Genomic DNA, 20872 nt, shown 5'->3' with positions numbered 1-20872 from the left:
CTAGATCCAATTACAAGAGTGACAACTCAAGTTATTTGGATATGGATATGATAAAATTCAATCACAAAAATGACAAATGAGAATGGATCTGATCTGGTTCCAAAATGCAAGTGACAATTCAGCTAGAATGATAACTTGGTTTGGATTTTATCCATATCCAAATAACTCAAGCCACAACTTCAATAGATCCAATCTAGACCCAGTTAGTTTGAGCTACAATTTAAGCCTAGATCCAAACTAGCAACCAAACTTGGTTCTAGATCCAAATCCTAGGAGCAACAACTCTTGTGTACGTAGCACCAAGGGTGCATCCACATGGAATAAATTTCTAGATTTGTATTTACTGAGATATCAGTCATAGCTTCTTGCTTGGACTGATATCTGGAGGTCTACGATATCTCGAAAATGGTTTTTGCCAAAAATGATTTTTGAAAAAATCCCCAAATCTTGTTTGTAATTTATAGTAATCATGTTTAATAATTTTATATTATGATGAATGTGTATTTGATATGATTAGCATGTTTTAATCCTAATGAAATTGTTATTTTTAATGTTTAATTAAAATAAAATCTAAAAAAAATAAAACCCTAAATAGTGAAAATGGATTTTTGGATTCAGGGTTTCTTTTTGGAAAAAATGGGTTTTAAGGATTTATGAGATTATGTTCAATGTTAAGATTTATGTACTATATGATTTAAATTATATTAATGTTAGATTCATGAATTTATGCAAGACTGAGTTTAAATATCATAAATAAAATTATATTGTTCATACTAATTAGGGTTTATGGAAGCCTTTTTCATGAAAAATGAATTATATGACTTTATTTATGATTTTATGGATGATTAATTTCTTGTCAGCCTATGTTTTGTTATTCTTGTTATATCTGATGTACATGTGCATGACTCATATATTGCTTAAAATTAAATTCTACTTTTCAATACATGTTTCAGTGAACAAGTGCTTATTTTGAATAAAACTATTCTGGTGTGTTTCAGATTCGATTTCATGCATTGGATTAATTCATATGCAGTATAAAATTATATTGATGCTTGTCTAAACTGATATTAATCGTATTGTGATGAATCAAACCATGAAAATTATGTTTATGTGTTTTATTTTATAAAAAGTATTAATTATACATAGTTTTTTGGTGTAAATAACATGCTATCTAATTTTTATGGGTACAAACACTTTTCAAGAACTTTATCATATGCTCAAATAGTTTGGTCAAAATTTTTTAAATTTAAGAGAGACGTTTTAGATACATAGAGGAAGTCCCAAAAGAAATTTTGGCTCTCTTCGAGATCTAGATAAGACGATACGGTCTCCAGAAGTTAGAACATAATTTATGTTCTTACAAAACTTCTATATACGATTGCACTATCTTGTAGATTTTATTTTTATAAATATGTTCTATGAAGCTTGCTAAAAGTTTTGTGTTAGATGTTGATGAACTTTCAATAAAATTTTGATGCACAAGTTCATTACTGTCTGTGAGTAAAAAATCATGAAAATTAGTTTCGAACCCTAAATTTTTTTGAAACACTGCTATTCAAGAACCTAAATAGATTGTGGTATGTGAATTTTAATTCCTAAATGAGATGGGGTTTGGACCTAATCTCTATGAGCGATAGTTTCAGACATGTCCATCTATCTCTAATATTTTTTACACAATTTTTGGACTTTTATAAAATTGTTGATTGATGCTCATGCATAAGAACTGAATAGGACAAAAAAGTTTAGGAGCAAGAAAACAATTTCGATCTCACTTTAACAAATTGTCAAGTTCATGTTTAGGCTTTGCTGGGTCACGAAAATGAAATCCTAAACTCAGATCTGTATAATTTCAGTAGTTTTCTTTTGCTTAAAACACATATAACACTATAAGAAAAATGTTAATTAGCAACACAAAATTGTGACTGATTTTTTTCGTCGCAAATTTGCAATGGATTAGCTAGAGAAAACTATCTGTCGCTAACATTCAAATGATTTATAGAATTAGCGACGGAAAAAAATTCGTCATGAATCCGTCGCTACTTAGCAACAGATTCGCAACAGAAAAATTATGTCTCAAACTCCGTCGCAACTTAGCGACAGAGAGGTTTCCATCGCGAATCTAAGCGAATTTGTCACTAATTAGCGACGGATTCGCGACGACAGTTTTTTGTCGCTAATTCTCAATACAAGAAAAACATTAATTAGTGACAAAAATTTATGATGGATAAATTCTGTTGTAAATTAGCGACAAAATTAGCAAAGAATTTTTTTCGTCGCTAATTAGCGATGAATTAGCAATGGAAAAATTCTCTCGCTAATTCTGTCGCTAATTTTCGATTTAAACTGACCTCTCTTCGTGCAAAATTTAAACTGACCTCTTCGTCGTTCAATTTAAACCGGCTTCTTCGTGGAGAGCAACGAAGTTCGAATGACTTCTTCGTGGAGGGCGCAAAGCAGTTCGCTACGACCAGGTTGACACCATCACCAACGAGGTCATTGACGCTGCAGAGGTTCTTCCGGTGGCCGTTTTCTCGACCGTAGTCGGCGAAGCATATCAAGGCATCCCTGGCCAAGTGGCAGGGGCAAGCAAAGCAGAAGGGTTGATACCAGAGGATGGCGATGAGGCATAGCGGCCGCTAGACAAAAGTTTCACGGTGAAGTACGAGCTCGGAAAGGAGGTCGGGAGGGGACATTTCGGTCACACCTTTTTTGTTAGGGCTCGGAAGGGCGAAATCAAAGGCCAACTCGTTGCCGTGAAGATCATCTCAAAGGCGAAGGTATGCCTCCGATTTGAGGCTGTTGAGCTTTCCTTTAACACGATGGCGGAGGAATGTAGGAGAGTGCACCGGTTCGGAGGTGCACTCTCCTGCGTTGTGCAGAAGACCCTGCAGTGGCAGGCCGGGCCAGACAAGAGGGGAACCAGGTTGGGAGGGTGCCGGAGAGCGTGCCAGTTTTGTGCAGAAGACTCCGCAGTGGCAGGTCGGGCCACTTGGGTCTAAGACCCTGTGCAACGCCTGTGGGGTGCGGTACAAGTTCGGCCTATTGTTGCCGGAATATCGCCCGACGGGGAGCAAAATTTTTTTTTTAAATTTAACAACGGATTAGCGACGGATAATGTCCATCGCAAAACCAAATATGTGCTTATTTAGCAATGGACTAGCGACGGATCATGTTCGTCGCTAATATGTCACAAATTAGCGACGGAAGTAGTGCCAGATAAGTTTTGTCGCTAATTAGCGACCGAAAATTTGTGATGGACGCTATCCGTCGCTAAACAGTTTAGCGATGGATTAACGACGAATTAGCGATGGATATCGTCCGTCGCTAATCCACGGTTTTCTTGTAGTGTAATACACTTGGGAAGTTCGGTAGCCAACTACATTCTTAACCCCAACTTGACCCTCATATTGCTCGAGTAGAGTTAAGGTCGACATCAATATTATTCAGATTGACACTTTTTATGCCTGCACCCAAGAATTCAGGTTCAAGTCGAGTTGGAAACCCGGTACAAACTCAACTAGTTGACAGCCGTAACAGAACCTTAAAATCAAGTTTTACTATGTCATGCAATTGTCACAAGACGCATCATTTTGGTGGCATGTTCTTGTGATACAACCCTACATGCTCTGACATGTAAATGAATACATAGTTACATATATGATATTGTTTTAATATTTTTAGTAATAAAATTTAATAAAATTATTTAATTAAAAATAAAGTTTTATGCATCTTGTGTCTTTTTCCTCAATTTTTTTTTTCAAGATTTTTTGTGAAGTTAAACCTCATAGAGATAAGGATTTCTTAGAAACTGAATGCCTTCACCTGGACTCCTTCCCTAACAGCTCATGTGCTTTGGATAAATCAAATGAAGTTCAGAGAGACCAAATCCTATCATGAGATCAAACATTATCATTTTTGATAAAATTATAAAAAATGATAATTGCTGATAAATATTGTTATCTTTAGTTATCATTTGTTAGTTATTGTTATCATATCAAACTGTGTATATCGATATCTCAAAACCGTGTTGTAACACTGTTATGTTTATAAATAGAATACTTGATCCTCTCGCTGGACAAGAAATCGAGTTTATCATCGTCTTCATTATTCTTTCATGTCATCGTGTTCATTATTCTTTCAAAACTGTCCTTGGTAGACAAAGGAGTACTTATGAAGTTTAATACCATGAACACCAAAGTAAAGTTACGGTGAATGTGACACCTCTTGGCCTTAAGGAAAACTAAAAGTGATGGTTTCTTATTTTTACGAAGAAAACAAAAAATTATAAAACAGTGTAGAGAACTCAAAAGAATCATGTTTTCTTAAGATGTTGGAGGTCAATTTGAGTTCTCTATTTGGCAGTTTTAAGAAAACCTGTAACTTATATTTGAAAACTCAAAAAATTGAGGTTTATTTTTTAAATTAAACATAAATGGTTGGCCCCTAAATAAAATTCATCCAAAGAAAAACATGTTCTTTGAGTCTAAGTAGTGATTGTTTAGCTCACTTCAAACAGAAGTGCAAAGACAATGCACTATGGTTCGGTACCGGTAGATATGGCCAAGAGGCAATCAGGGAAAAAATAAAAGTTCATAGTATTTTATGGAAAAACACACTAAAAAGGATCAGATTACATGTGCAGCAGATCTGCAACTTCTTTTTCAGGATGACTTGATGGTCAGTCAATTCCTTTTTTTTTCCTTTTGCTGAGTAATGATATGTAGGCCCTGCTGTAGGTTTGTGAAAAACTAGTGGACTAGGGGAAAATGAGCCTCGTTTCGCTTGGATTGGGGATGGAGGTTAAAATCAAAACTGGGATGGACTTAAGCTTTTCTCCGCGCCACCCTGTCCCCATCTCCAATCCCCACCTTGCCCCACCCTACCCAAAGTTTTAGGGATGGACATCAGGCCTGCCCAGCCTAACCTGATCCAAGGTCCGCTAGAGCTTGACAGGCCAGACTTGACCCTGACCCACTGAAAGCCCAATCTGGAACTTGTCAGCCTTGAGCTTGGTCCAAAACGTATTCACGAGGAGCCCTGGTCGAGCCCTTTAAGCCAGATTAGTAAATAAGTCCGGCCGAATCTGGCTCCACCGAAATGGTATTCAGTTCTACCCGGAACCCGACCTGTTAGGTAATCAACTGGATTAGACCCAAGTTTTATCAAGCTCCGGCCTACATGCACAAGGCAGACCAAACGTTGTCCATCCTGGGTCACATACCTGATTACCACCAGTAACTTGACCACTTGATCCAATGTCTAACCCTAGTAATGAGATTCAGTTTTTTAGACCAAATCCAACCAAAACAGATTCAATCAGCTGATATCTGACCCAAACCCGAACTGTCTGCACTCCTACTTGGGGCATGAAATGGTGAAAACTCACGTTTCAACTTTAATGCATGTTCAACTACGCATGAAACATGGCCAAGTTCCAAAATCACAACCCTTGCCACTAGCTAGGGCTAGGAAACTGAGCAGCTCGTGATTCAACTTGTAAATTAGCTCATTCGGCTCACGAAATATGCACAGCTCAGCTCGTATATATAGGCTTGTTAACTAGCATGCTTTACGTATATTAGTTTAGAAGTCAAACCCTATTTGCTTATAGTTTTGAAACAATGTATTTGTTCTGTAAATAAGCCAGTTTGAACTTCAGTAGATTTAGGGTATGTTTTGGTTGCATTTCATGGGATGTGCATTCACATGAGATGGAGTCAAATGTGATTTGAAGTTATATGATTTCAAATGACATATCCCACCATGTGATTATATTATTTTCAATTTTGAAAAAACAGTTTTTTATAAACTAGTTGAGAATGAGTGAGTCCGAGTTTGACTCATTTAACTCGGCCTAGACATGAGCTCGAGATTGGCTCAGAGCAGGGCTTGATCACCTTCTGATTGGTTGGTTTGTTTGGCTCGTTTACCAGCCCTACTTGCCACTAGTGTAGTGTTGCCAAACATGTTGGAGCAATAATACAAGCACCATTAATTTTTTTTTTCTGTCAAAGCAGCTGCAGATGCAGGCTGCTGTTCATAAATTCTTAGAATGGTGAAATATTATAATGGACTGGATAAGTTTTGCACTAGATCCAGAGGTGGGTCATATATATTTTCATTGGGCGTGAATCTGAGGAAGGCTGTCTCTGTCACACCAATGCCTCTTTATCAAGTACATATCCAACTCTCAGGATCCAAACCCAATGCAATCTGGATCTGATCTAGTGGTGCCCCATCACCACATAGGCAGCCAACTTGGTTGTTTTGAAACGTCAAAGTCAACACTAGTGCTTTGGATAAGAACTGGATCATGGGCATATCCAAAATGAACTGGTTTATGGAAGTCCAGGACCAGGAACCCATGTGGCATGCTGCTTGTGTAAAAGGATGCAAACAGGTCAGTGTTTTAACACAGGTTCCGGCCCAAATTATCGTATCCAGATGGTATATGTCTGGACCCGGGTCAGATCCAGAACAGATAAAGTTGAGTCTATTTGGATCCGGGATGGAATCAGGATTGAGTCAGATATGGACTGGTCCAGCTCAGGATTGAGTCAAACGTGACCCATTTATCGTCTCACTCAAAAATAAATAGACGTTATCTGTTTTGGTTGTATCCAGTACTATAGGGTCTCTTTGTCATACTGTATTTACAATCTCATTGTAGGATCCGAGTTGGATACAGACCCGAAACGGATCCAAATTCGAGTCTATCCTGCCCCGACCCGTTTGCAATCTAGACTTGTGTTAGAACTGCCAAAATTTCCGAATTCCACTTTCTTAGGTCCAAGGTAAGGTTTGCTATTTTAGATTCTCCACCGACGTGCCAAGCTGAAGGCCCAGGTTCGAATCCAGCTGACATATGGGGCTTAAGCCTAACCCCAGCTTGCCTTAAAAAAAAAATAAACACTCGCACGTGCTTGTCTGTTCCCCCTCATTCTTCTTGGCACGTGCGAGCCCATAATAGAGTCCCCCACTTCTTCCCACGTGCGAAGCTTGATCACCCACATTTTTGGCCTATTGGACAGTGCCTCCCCTTGCTGTATTCTGCAACAAAAAATAAGAAAGGAGAAAGAGAGGAGGAAGATAGCTCAAATGTGAAATGTGGTAGATGGGTTCTGTTGGGTCTTCTGAGTTACTGTTTATGTGGGGGTGTTGGTGCCCTCTGAGTTGGTGGTGTCATTGTTCCAGAGATTTGGCCCTTTCTGTGTGAAAATGATGGTTTTCAAGTCAAAGTTAAAATGGGCAGCTGTGGTTGGTCTGGTTCTGTCCATATTCTCTCTTGTTTCTCACCTGTTTCTTGCAAGGTATAGTGGGAGATACTTGGTTGAGTACACGCCCCAGATCACCATTTTCACATGGAGGCCCATCTTTGAGAGTTCTGATGTTCCCCACACTGTATTTCCTCATACCCATCATAGATCTCTTGTTTGTCCTTTTCTGTTTCTGGATGTTTTGTTTTGTTGGTTTGGTTTTGTGAGGCTTTGTTGCTGGTTCTGTTAATGGATTTTGGGTCATAAGTTTCTTCTGGTTTTTTGCCCAGTTTCCCATGTTGGTATCTGATTTTCGTTGGTTTGAGTGAAGCAGAATGTGAGATATGTGAGATTGTGGGGTCCTGTGAAGTATCTTGAATCTCTGCTCCCACATGCAAGTCCTAGAGGGAAATACAAAGGTAAGATCTTTTCAACAGCTTGATATCGTTGACACTGCATGATTTGTATGAATGGCTTTGTGATTTTTTCCTCTGTGCCTGGAATCTTGACAGCGGTGACCAGACCCTGTGAGTTTTTAGATCAGTCAAGGTTACAAGGTTTTTTACTTTGAAGAAAAAAATTGTTCACTTGTATGTAGTGAAAAAAAAAAGAAACCGCTGTTTGCTGTTTCCTATGTATTGGGTTTTTTTCTGAGCATGTAAATTTACTACATTAGTAATGTTTCAAAAGTAGTCTCTGATGCATGTTGACCATACACTTGCAGTGTAACCATTACCTTGAATGCTGATGTTCTATTAGGATTGTAGTTTGTGGTTAGGTTCTCAGAGAAACCGTAAACACATTAACCTATGTAAATTGCAATTGTTTGAGTTTGCATTCTGATCATCTGAGAGGAAATTGTTGTTTGCGGAGATGTTACCGTGCATTATAAAACTATTCATGCCTTCTTTGAAGTAAGGATTGCTGAAAATTTATCTATGAAATAGCCTTAGAATAACTGTAAAAATATACAGCCCTAAAACTTATGGATGATTATGAAATTGTAATCAATCCACTGGGTTCTTGAATCAAAAGAATCAAAATTTTAACCAATTGCAGAGGAACCTTTTTTGACGTCACAAGATCTCTTGTCCTGTTGACATCCTCCATGTTGACTCTCGATCTTGTCTTAAGAAGATAGGCGAATACTTGATTCTTTTTCTTCTCTTGGCTAAAATTGTCAAGATATCTCCATCATGGCCCTTTACAACTTAGTTTAGATTTCAAACTTGAACATGCAGTTATTCCCAGAACTGGTAATTCTTTATTTTTAGGAATCTGGATTGAGTCATAATTTAAGATTCGGAGTGCTGTGCGATCGTAGAATGCCATTGCGGTTGAAGGGAAAGTTTTATAGGACGACTATTAGACCCGCTTTACTATATGGTACGGAATGTTGGGCTGCTAAGAGACATCATATTCAAAAAATGAGTGTAGCTGAGATGCGGATGCTTAGATGAATGTGTGGAAATACAATAAAAGATAAGATTCAGAACGAAGAGATACGTAAGAAGGTAGGTGTTGCACCCATTGAAAATAAGATGCGAGAGAATCGTTTACGGTGGTTTGGACATATTCGGCGAAGGCCTAATGATGCTCCAGTTAGAAGGTTGGAGAAATGGGAAAATATATTAGTTAAAAGAGGTCGGGGTAGGCCTAGGAAGACTTGGATGGAGATGATAGGAAAGGATATGAATGCTTTGAACCTCACCGAGGACATGGCGTTGGATATAAATGATTGGAGGAAAAGGATTCATGTGGAAGACCCAAAATGAATTTCTTTTTTGGTTCATATCGCTGACCCCAATTGTTTTAGGATGAAGGCGTAGTTGTTGTTGTTGTTGTTGTTGTTGGATTGAGTCATAATTTAAAATGAGATATATTTGGCTTATATTACACAAACACTCTTATTGGTTAGTCATGCTGGCATTAGACACTTGTTGACAGTGCCAAAGTGAGGATGTTTCAATTGAGGGAAAACAAAGCATAAGTCACACACATGCACACACACACACACACACACACACACACACACACACACACACACACAGGCACGTGCACACACACACAAACATACTCTAATCTATGTTTTCTTCGTGGCCCATTGTTCTGAAATGATTGTCTCAAGCATTTGATTTTCCTTTTTAAAATTTTGCTGCATCTTTTGATGAAAATATGTCATGTCAACTTTGTAAGGGAAAATGGCTTACTGAATCACAAAAAGATTATCTGAAAACCATTGCTCTAGGTTATGGTGCTACATACTTGTCAGAATAAAAAATCCTACTAAATTGGGAATACCAACCAGGTGGCAACTGTCCTCCACCCTTTCATTGGCTGAGTCATTGCTCGTTGACATGGAAGCCAACATCACTACTTGGATGCATCAAGAACCTCCATTTTTTTGGTCCATGAAATGTTCAATACTTTTGATACTCGATGTAGGCCTCTAACACTGATGAACGCCTATGGACCCATCTTTGTTTATTTTACCTTTTGGTTTTCTTTTCGATTTTGGATGAAGTATGTATTTTCAATACTTTTGATACTCGATGTAGGCCTCTAACACTGATGAACACCTATGGACCCATCTTTGTTTATTTTACCTTTTGGCTTTCTTTTCGATTTTGGATGAAGTATGTATTTTGCAGATAATTTTCTCTTTTTGATTTTGGTTGAAGTATGCATTTTGCAAATAATTTTCAAAAATTACAAGCATCTTTATGGTTTATTTTTGGATTCTTCTTTATTCATATTATAAATCTGAGAAACTCAACCAATAATTATGGGAATTTCCTTCTGATGAAGCCACTCTTTCGGTTAGAATTTGTTGAGAAGGAAGCCCTGGCTAGTGCTGGAGAATCCCTATGCTGTCATATAGCTCATGCTCTTCATGATAATCATTCCTATACGTATCATCAAACTGAGTATCATCAAATGAAATAATAGATGACCTGGTCTACTAGTTTAGCACCTCTCTTTTATAGTCCACAGCTAAACACGGTTTGACCTGATTCTCTAACATATGATGTCCTTATCTAGTTTCATGTGCCCCATTAAATCTGACATTTTATTTGCATAACCTGAAACTGCTGCAAGAAAATAGGCATACTACTTCATAACTCGTAAATGTGAATGGGACATGAATAATGCTTTAGCAGTTTTATGTTCCACTTGGAAAATAACATTATGGCAATTTGTATATTTTATTTTACATATATACAAGATATTCAAGTGCCTCTAGAACATATACTTAACAGTAAACTTCCAACTGAGCCAAAATCATGAGCATATAATTGCATACTCTTCATGGAGAAGTTTATCAAGTTTTGTCTATATACTACACGGCATAGTGACAAACGCTTTTATTGGAAAGATCTCATTTTTCAAAAACTCGCAAGAAATTGAAAATTTTTCATAAATCTCTCATTTTTTTCGGCAAAATCTTGGCAATAAAAAAATAAAAAAATAAAAAAATATTTTTTTATCAGAAAATATTAATAAAAATTATTTAAAAATAAAAATACACGGTTTTTCACGATAAATAGCCGTTTAAAACATAAATATCATGTTTAAATTGTGGTATTTATGTTTTTTTTCATAAATCTCGTGATATTTTGAAAATCTCGCGAGAAATTGCCGTTTTAAACTTTCAGACAATTTCTCGCGATATTATCGCAAGATTTTCATAAATATCACGATATTTGTCACTATGCTACACAGTTGATGGTGCTTGTAGATCAACATACAAAATCTAGAAGCATGAAAAAACATAATTATCAACATCCTCAGGCAGATCAAGGAGTATGCGCCTTAGTATTTTGTGAATAGTCCTGCTTTTGGTGTTAAAATGTAATGATGCATACACTTTAAATGAATTTGAGCATATCCACGGGCATTCAAGAATTGTGACTTGGTAGCCCATGTGGTGGCTCACCTAGATAGGTTGTGTTTGATATGTGGAGCAACATGATCTAATGTGTTCCATGGGATAGTATTGTTTAGTACATATGCAATTTTTGAGAAAAAATATTTGCAATCCATGTATTTACTGATGTTTTGGTTGTTTTTTGAGTTTCTATGTCATGTTGGTTGTTAAAATATATGTAATTCATATATATATATATATATATATATATATATATATATATATATATAATACCCGATAGGGGTATTTCTGTCATTTCACAAGTACCCGATAGGGGTACTTGTTTTTCTTTGTTTATTTTTCTCTTTATTTTTTGTAAAATGTATTTTTTATTTTTTTGTTTTTTGCTCACTCAAAAAGGGGCCCCACCATGTAGTCGATGGGGCCTCCAACGGTCACATTAGTGACCGTTGGGGGCTCCCAACGACTACATGGGGAGCCCCCTAGGTGGCTCTCCTTTTAAGGCCTCTTGGCCCTCTCCCTCTCCTCCTCTTGTGTATAAATAGGGGTGCTCCCCTCTTGTTTTTTTCACTCTCGAGAGCTCTCTCTCTTTCAATAAGAGGCATTTATATTTTTATGTTGTGTTGTCTCTTGTGGGTTTGGGTATTAGCCCCTCTTTGTTTGTTCATTAGTAGATGTTGTAAGTGCTTAGTGCACTCTTTGCTTTTCCGCATATTTCATTACAGTTGGTATGTACTATATTTGCCTATATCAGTCTTTGCAATGTCTCAGCAATTAAATTTTTGGGGATAGTACAAGTTTTTAGTAGATCATAGGACAACGTCAGGAAATTCTTGGCATTTATATTAGTAAAATTTTCAGTTATAATGCTAAAAACCGAACAGAAATTATCAAAGTGTAGAAAAAATTAGAAAGAAAAAATTATACTCTTTGATAGTCTTGTTATATCCTATCAAAGTAATATCATTATGGTATTCTCACAATACTGCTAATATCTATAACTATGTATTGTCATAATGCCAGTTCATATTTATCTTATTAAACTGGATTTTATATATCATTTTGTTGGCAAGTCGCCATTGAATGAAATCCAGAACGATCTTAATTGATTGTAACATGGTATTCAAGTTTTCTGCTGTATGCATTTCCATTGCCTAATCTGTAACATGTTTGGAGTTCTTACCAAAGTATGCAGCATACAATCTTTTCATGTAATGTAATGTATTGGTAATGTCAGCTCCTGGACTGAAGCACAATGGTTTCATATTTGCCAAGATACGAGGAGGGTTCCATGAGATCAGGAATTCTGTAAGCACTATTATTTTTCTTGCTACTGTTTCTTTTCTTAATCTACAAGGTAATATATAAGAGCTGTCATATCTTGTAATTGCAGATGAGTGATATAGTTGCAGTTTCTAGACTTCTTAATGCTACTCTGGTTATTCCAGAGCTTCAGTCGACTACTAGCTCCAAGGGAATCAGGTTTTTTGTTTCCAGGTTATGTGAATAATTTAATAGTTGGGTTTGACATCATCCATCTTACCCTCTTTTTTATTTTTTATTGTAATATTTTTGCAGCTCTGGTTTTAAAAGCTTTAACTACCTTTATAATGAGGATCATTTCATAGCAGCACTGACAAAAGATGTTACAGTTGTGAAAACCCTTCCAAAACATCTAAAAACTGCAAAGAAAAACAATGAAATCCCTGTGTTTGCAGTACCCTATTCGGCTTCACCTGAATTTTACCTCAAGGCTATTCTTCGAGCATTAAAGCGGCACTCAGTTGTTGAACTACATGTTTCAGGTGGTGGGTGCTTGCAGGTAAGCAATATCACTTATTATTACCAATATGTGTATGTAAGCATGCATGCATTATGTCTGACTTTGCTTCTTTCGCTCCATTGTAGTTGAAATGGTAGTCATGCCTGAAGTAGTGGTAGTGGATGCTAACCAGAATGAGTGGACAAAATATTTTTTTAATTGTATTTGGACTTTTCTTCAAAGAAGTTGAATTGGTATAATGCTACCTAAATACTGGAAGACTTATTCTTCCATGCTAATATGAAAGAGTCTGCTATCAATTTATCTTGCTTGATTTTCACCTGGCTCAACTGCTGATCCAATTACAATTAATCTGGAGAAATTCCAATGTGCAATTCAGAAAGTTTTTGTTAGATGGAGCAGTTCTCTGATAAAAAATGTTATCATGAAATTGTTGGACATTTGGGTTTGGGTCCAATCCACAATGTGACCCGGTTTGACACTAATGAGGGGTTAGTGAGCTGTTAGTGGGCAATTGCTAGGATTTAGCAGGGTAGAGGTTACTTGAATGTGAAGGGGTTCACATTCTGTAACCCCCCTATTCTCCGCTATAAATATGAGGCTTGGCCGCATGATGAGAGCGGCTGAAGCCTAAGGCATGTGTCATCGTAATTTTCATTTGGGTTTAGGGTCCTGCTCACCATCGACTTGAAGGCTTGGGCTCATCGTGGGCATCAATAGGCTGAGGAGAACTCCAAGCACGTGCACGTCGCATCGACCATGGCGTCTACCGGTATGTGTTAAATTAGCATTCCGGTTCTAATTTTGAAGCATACACCAACATTGGGTTATGGGCTTATACTTATCGTGCATTCCGCTGTGTGTGTGGGTGCGTCGGGAGCGTTTAGTCTACGCTCGCCGATGTCGGCGTATTTTCTCCACATCTAAGCTGGCGGACGACTGACTCGGGCCTGCTGACGCAAACTCGGGACTGCAGACGTATTCCCGTGCCGCCGACCGATGAAGCCCGCCGACCTAGCAACATCGATGACTGGCGGGTAGCATGTACAGGGCCGACATGTGAGTATGCCCGTTCTGCTACCGGTGGCCTTACTGGACGCGATTCGCCGGCGGTATGCGTAACTTTACCCCCTTGCTACAGTGTGTTTTCTGAATCGTAGGGGGGAGATCCGGCCCGGACGAAAGGGGAAGTTGGGAGAATGTTGGACATTTGGGTTTGGGTCCAACCAACAACACACAGACGTGTTTCGGGTCTGGGACCGGACCCAAGATCCAGATCCATTAACAACCTTTTAAATACCCTATTCTAGGGTTGCGTGAGGAGAGATTCAACTTGGAGCAGCCGTCTTTTTCTTCAGCAGCTTTTCTCCTTTTCCTATTGCTTGTTTCCCTTTGTCTTTAGGTTTCTTTACTGATTATTTTATCTGTCACGTTCAGCAGCCTTTACATATTTTTACTTGTTATTTTCCTGTCACGTTCTGCCTACAATAACCTTTACCTTCCTTACGTTTCTTTATTTTTATTTCTCTGTCACGTTCAGCATACAACAGCCTTTTGGCTAGCTATATTTATGTTATTTGTGTGTTTGCCAATGTTTGCCAGAGTTTGCCAGTAATTACAACACTTTCGTTTTTTGCCTTTGTTTTCTTTCATTCCAGCCGCTAGTTTCACCTTGTTATTTATCTTGTCTTTATTCATTGTAGTTTTCCCATTTTCTCATAAACCATTCATTGGACCAGTTGATCCTATTCCTTGTCTTCCACATCTCCCCTTGAGTTACTGTTGTTGCACGATTGTGCACTGGGAGAGCAGCCCCAACGTTAGCCCAACCGCAGAACAACGTCCATTCCCTCGCTGCAACTACTATCATCACGTCGGCATCCTTTACGTGAAGGGTTTTCGCCTCCGCGCTGCATCACTTGGGCATAGATTGATTATATAACCATCATGCGATGATCAATTGTCAAAGAAAAAATATCAATTTTCAATACCCTGAAACCCTAATTTTCACCTTTCAAGGTGTTAGAAAACTTGCAAAGCTGGCAATTATTTAATGTCTTCAAGCAAACTGTTACCTACAGAAGGGTTGTCTTAGATATTTGACTTATATGAAGACCAAAGTTGATAATAACATTTTAGTCGAAATCGAGATAATGTCTCAGCCTAAAAACTACTTCTCAAAGGTACATTACTGAATTGCCTTGAATTGCCTTTGGTTACATAATATGCTAGTTTCACCAACTGAAGTCAAAACCAGGTAGCATCGGAAAGTGGTTCTTGGGCTGAGAAGTTTAGATTGTCGCAACTAATCTTATTCACCACCCAACATAAATTTGTTCACTATTTTGGGTGGTAACTTAGAGATGCTTCCAAATGGCTTATTAGTTATCTGAAACTAAAACTTTTTGTACTGCATTTGTCAATAAGCCAGGCTCTTCTTCCACCTAATCTTGAAGAATACCAAAGATTAAGATGCAGGGTGTCATTTCATGCCCTTCGATTTCGTCATGAAGTTCAGGAACTTGGCACCAAAATAGTACGTAGGTGTGAGCCTATTTATGTCAAAGTAGTCCTTTTACCCAAATATTACTGTAGTACTTTTTCCTAGTTGTTGATATGCCCTGTTAAACCATTTCAGGTTACGATCTTCGGGGAGGCCTTTTCTTGCATTTGATCCTGGATTAACTAAAGATGCTTTAGCTTATTATGGTTGTGCTGAACATTTCCAGGTATACAGATTTTTCCATCAATTTATCATATGTACTGAAGTTTGTTCTATCATTCACCTGACTTGTGAGAAAATCAAATTTAGAATCCCTCACATGCCATTAAGATTCTATTCCAGCTAGTGATTTAACTAAAGTTACTATAACTGTGACTTCATCCAAGTTGTAAGACATGGATGTAATAACCTAATAAAATTCTTGCACTGAATCAAGCTGGCCCTCAAGTTCTTGAAGTCTGGGGGCAGGTTGCCAACTCTACTTATCGTGTTTCTCATTCTTAAGGATGTGCACACAGAGCTAATGCAATATAGAAGGAAATGGATGATCAAACATGGGGTGATCAAGGGGAATCTATCTTCGGATTCTGTGCTGCAGCATCTTAATGGTACATGTCCTTTGATGCCAGAAGAAGTAAGCAACATAATGAGAAACATGATATCATGTTCATATAGTGTTTTCTTTCTTGTTTGTCATTCTTGATTTTTTGCAGGTTGGTATTATTCTTCGTGCATTTGGGTACCCACAGGACACAATCATATATATTGCTGGAGGAGAGATATTTGGGGGACAGAGGTTAATGATTCCTCTACATTCCATGTTTGATAACGTAGTTGACAGGACCTCCCTCAGTACTGTCAAAGAATTAACAGCCCTTTATGGCCATGAAGACTGCCCAGATGCCTCTTCTCATCCACTGCCTCCAATGATTTCTGAAGAAATCAGGATTTCTGCCTGGAAGAAATCTGGTCCACATCCGCGGCCACTTCCTCCACCACCATCAAGGCTTAAATATCGGTATAATGCTGAAGGTTGGTGGAGATGGGTTGCTGAAAGTGAGAAGGAACCACAACCGACAATTGCGGTGTTGAGGATACAAGCACACAAGCTTTTGTGGGAAGCCATTGATTACATAGTCTCTATCGAAGCAGATGCCTTCATCCCTGGTTTTGATCACGATGGCATGGGACACCCTAATTTTGCAAGTTTGGTGATGGGTCACAGACTTTATCAGAATGCTGTTTCAAAAACATTTCACCCAGATAGGTATTTTCCTAGTTGTCTATTGTCTGCTAGATTCTGATGATCATGAGTAGTAGATTCTAATACAAAAATGTTATCATGTTCCCTACTTGAGCTCTAATGATGAATTTTGGCAGATCATTTGTCGAGTGAGATCATGTTAATCCAGACAGTGCTGGGTCTATCACTTTTATCACAATATAGTCATAATTGTTAATTTGTTTTTTGTGTATATACCTTTTATCAGCCACCCATGCTGATGTTAGACACATCTGTACTCCATCACTTTGTCATTCCAATTTGTAGTTCATCAAATGTCTGACGCAGATGGAGAGTTCAGATTGTTGTTTGACACTTATGAACATCAACAGGCACTTCATGAGTTTTCTTCAGCCTTTCTTTTGATTTTTGGATTAAGGCATATATTTTCTATTACATTTTCTTAATTGTTTGAAATTTTAAGCATCTCAATGATTTATGTATTGTTTATATGAAGTACTGCTGAAGAGATAATGGCAGTTAGCTAGAAAAGTGGTTAGCAGCTACCACCTCTCTCTCTCTCTCTCTCTCTATATATATATATATATATATATATATATATATACACAGCAGGGGAGAGAGTATTTGACAAAGTTCTATATTTATAAATTATTCACTTCACTCCCATTTTTCAATGCAGGAAAACCATTGCACTGCTTTTGGAGGAATTTCGCGGCCATCTGTATGAAGCAAATCGGACATGGGTAGCATCAGTAAGGAAGCACCTCACTGACTCTGTGGTCAAAGGTCTAACAGAAGCGTCATTGAACTCCAAACCATTCTCTTTTCTGTCACATCCTGTCCCTGAATGTCTGTGCATAAGGAGGCCCTTACACTCACCTTCTAAAATTACCTCCTCAAATGCAACAAATTCTCCAGATCGCATGACGATGGGAGTCGATTACCAATGTCCAGCATGGATGGATGGTGACAAGGTGGTGCATCCAGAAAGTTATGAGGAAGAGGATTTAGAAGAAGCTGATGACATATCTAGCCATTTTTTCCAGAAAGTCAGGCCATCTGCACATGCAATGGAATCAAATGGCAAAGATGTTAGATTAGAAGATCAAGAAGATCATGAAGGTGGTGAATGACAATGGTTGAAGATTTTAACCTGATGCTGATCCTAGATATTCTTTGTCACTCCTCCCTTGGCAAGTTTCAGGTGTGCGTGTACATAACTCATATTTGTAGAGGCTGGTGAGGTTTTCCATGATTGGTCTCTCTGTTCACTGCCAGGAAGAGTGGTCTTATAACATAATAGCTTCAAATTTTGATGTACTTAATGCAATGGGTGATTGATCTGCCTACTGAGGGAAGTCCTTTTTATGAGTTGTCCAAGAAAGGAATGCATTGTATTTTTATTCAAAACCGAGTAAAAGTTTTCTTTTTTCTTTTTTTTTTTTAGAAATTTACATATGGCTGTCTGACTTGTGCTTGTTCTACATATAACCGCATGAAAAATCAAATACATCAACTGCCTGACTATCCTAAAAATAGATCAAACAGGTGCTTAAGTTATTGTCTGCTTTCTTTTTGAATGGAGGACATTAAGCAAATGACAAAATAACAATTATACCCTTGATAAAATAAATTACCAAGTTTGCAACCAGAAACATTAAAGTTCAAATCTAATCTTCAATTCTTTGTCGGTGATACCATCTTTTGGGCATCACTTTTTGGTCCAATTCGAACTTCCAACCCAAATGCAAACCACTTTGAGTCCATGCTAGGTCAGGCTGGACCTCCGTTGGATAGGGGTGGCAATTTCTGACACGACCCGCCAACCCGCCTCTTAGGCGGGTTCGGGTTGGGCTTAAGCCAACCCGTTTAATAAACGGGTCGACCCGTGTAACCTGTTTATTAAATAGGTCGGGTTCGGGTTGGGGGTATGCCAACCCGCCAACCCGGCTGACCCGTTTAATAAACCGGTTAGGCGGGTGGGTCAACCTGCCAACCCGTCTGCCCGACCCGTCAACCCGCCAACCTGACCCATCAACCCGTCAACCCGACCCGCCAACCTGCCTACCTGCCAACCCGATCCGTCAACCCGCCAACCCGACCTGCCAACCTGAAAACCCGTTTACCCGACCCAACCCATTTATTAAATGGGTTGGCGGGTCGTGTCGGGTTACCCGTTTATTAAACGGGTCGGGTTCGCGTTTGCCACAGCCGACCCGTTTAATAAACGGGTCGGGTTCGGGTTGAGGTATGCTGACACGCCAACCCGACCCGCCAACCCGACCCGATTGCCACCCCTACCGTTGGATATAGCTGTATGTCAAATGGATTCAGATGTGGACTTGGATGGGGAGAACCCATATAGAATATGAATCTTATGATCACATAGTGTTATATCTGTTGAATCTAACTAAACGGACTCAAACTTGACCCGCAGTCTATCCAAACCCGGTCCAATTGCACCCTTCTTTGTTCAGGGCTAGTGGACTGTATGTGAACTGAACTTTGCCAACACTAATGATAATCAGAAACTGGCAATAGTTCGGTGATGAGCGTGATACATACCAGGACCAGGTGCTGCTGGACCTCATTTCGGGCATAACGAAACAGGTTTTGTACCTAATTGGGTTGGAGCTGCTAGACCCAATTAGTACATAGACTTGCACTTGATTTAAAGTTCTATCAATTGGACTCAGGATCCGACCCAAGATCTGACCAAGATCCAACATTTTGCAGTAGAAACGTTAAAAGTGCATGTTTTTTGGATCTGGTCTTTAGTATTTCAACACATAAGCAAATTTGGTGTTACCTAAGCCAGGTTCAGTCATATTTTGACCTAGTGATTAGGTTCTATCCATATCCACGAATCCAATACCACAAAATTCAAAATTCTAATCGGATTCTAAACTTGATAACGAGTTCTAACTTAGATCCTGATCCATTCTCAGATTTGAATCTACTGTTTGCATTTTTATCTTATTCAGACTCAGATCTGGCCCATATTAGATCTCTCTCATATCTTGCTGTTGCAGAACAAAAGGGTTTTGGATCAAATGATATTGAAAATCACCATTGATGGTCATTCTCAATTGTTTTGCACTGGACGTCAAATCCCTCATGATTTTTTTGAATAGTGGATTTGGCATACGGTCCTTGATCCACCAGGATGGGCGGTGGATATTAAAAATCACCATCGGTGGTGATTTTTCAATGTCACCTGACTCTCTCTCTCTCAAAGAAAAAGGTGTAATATGGCATGAAGAAAAAGGTGGACGAGGATTTCAATAAGAAAATGCCCCAACTGAGTAAAATAATTCTATTCCAAGCTATCATTTTTGCCAATATATACAGGCGAATGGACAGAAGTAACTTCTCTACCTCGCAGTGGTTTCGTACCAGAAGAAGAAAAGGATGAAAGGAAACTAGTCCATATTCTTTCTCCCAAGGGTGGTCTTCAATCCCACCAGAAAAACAAAGCAGTCAATCCCTTCCTTTCAATTTCCCTGCCCTAACAAAGTTCTAATGGTGGTTATCACTTATCCGTAGGTCATAAAAGGTGCCATAAAGGTCACGTATGCACAAGAAATGCATAATTTATTAAAAGTTTAGTCCCATATCGAAGGTTTTGCTCAAAAATTAATGGCATATAAATCAAAAATTTGCAAACATTTATCGCCGAGCTCAGTAGCGCGGGCTTGTGACCCAAGTGGGGGCATATGGGATGGCAGGACCATATGTTGGTCAGTTTCGGTGAGGTTGTGGGGTTCTCTTTACGGTCTGCCCTGATGTTCCAAGCCTAGAGTTGGTATATCTTGCCTGGTCGAAGGGCTGGGTGGGCTCTGCACTAGAGAGGAGGGGACCGCGCAAGGCTGGCTCCACAGAGCAGCGAGCACCTCCCACTTATGGCAGTGGAAGGACAACAGACCGATGACCTCCTTCCTTGCTTGCCGAGCCTGCCCTTCTATGTGTGAACTGCCATCTTTTTGAACCAATATAGAACATGGATCTCATCAAGGTACATACCCTGTACATTTATATGTAAACGGACTGGATTTTGTCAGTCTTAGATGGGTTCGTTACAAAATTTGGTTGGACTTGTAGACCCTATTAGCAGAGATGCACACCTGCATTCGCTTTAAGTTTTTTATCAACTTGACTGTATCCAACCCAAGATCTGATTTATAGTAGAAATTTTGAA

The 20872-nt window shown here is 38.7% G+C and overlaps 1 protein-coding gene and 1 non-coding gene across 2 annotated transcripts; both read left to right on the top strand.

The window, feature by feature from the left end:
* The first annotated feature begins 2819 nt into the window (after positions 1-2819).
* Positions 2820-17807, top strand: LOC149838489 (O-fucosyltransferase 27-like). The gene is made up of 11 exons (XM_090008259.1): positions 2820-2923; positions 7311-7401; positions 7591-7675; positions 12383-12453; positions 12539-12627; positions 12724-12967; positions 13054-13061; positions 15567-15657; positions 15868-16065; positions 16145-16698; positions 17354-17807. Exons 1-11 carry the CDS (start codon positions 2820-2822, stop codon positions 17805-17807), a joined length of 1989 nt encoding a protein of 662 aa, XP_089864385.1.
* A 2541-nt stretch (positions 17808-20348) lies between these two features.
* LOC149838488 (signal recognition particle RNA) lies at positions 20349-20657 on the top strand. The gene has a single exon (XR_016432263.1).
* Positions 20658-20872: the final 215 nt, after the last annotated feature.

Source organism: Nuphar pumila, chromosome 5 (genome assembly GCF_984573655.1).
Source record: "Nuphar pumila chromosome 5, dmNupPumi1.hap1.1, whole genome shotgun sequence".
NCBI classification, from domain to species: domain Eukaryota; kingdom Viridiplantae; phylum Streptophyta; class Magnoliopsida; order Nymphaeales; family Nymphaeaceae; genus Nuphar; species Nuphar pumila.
This window is presented reverse-complemented; position numbering and strand designations above follow the sequence as displayed.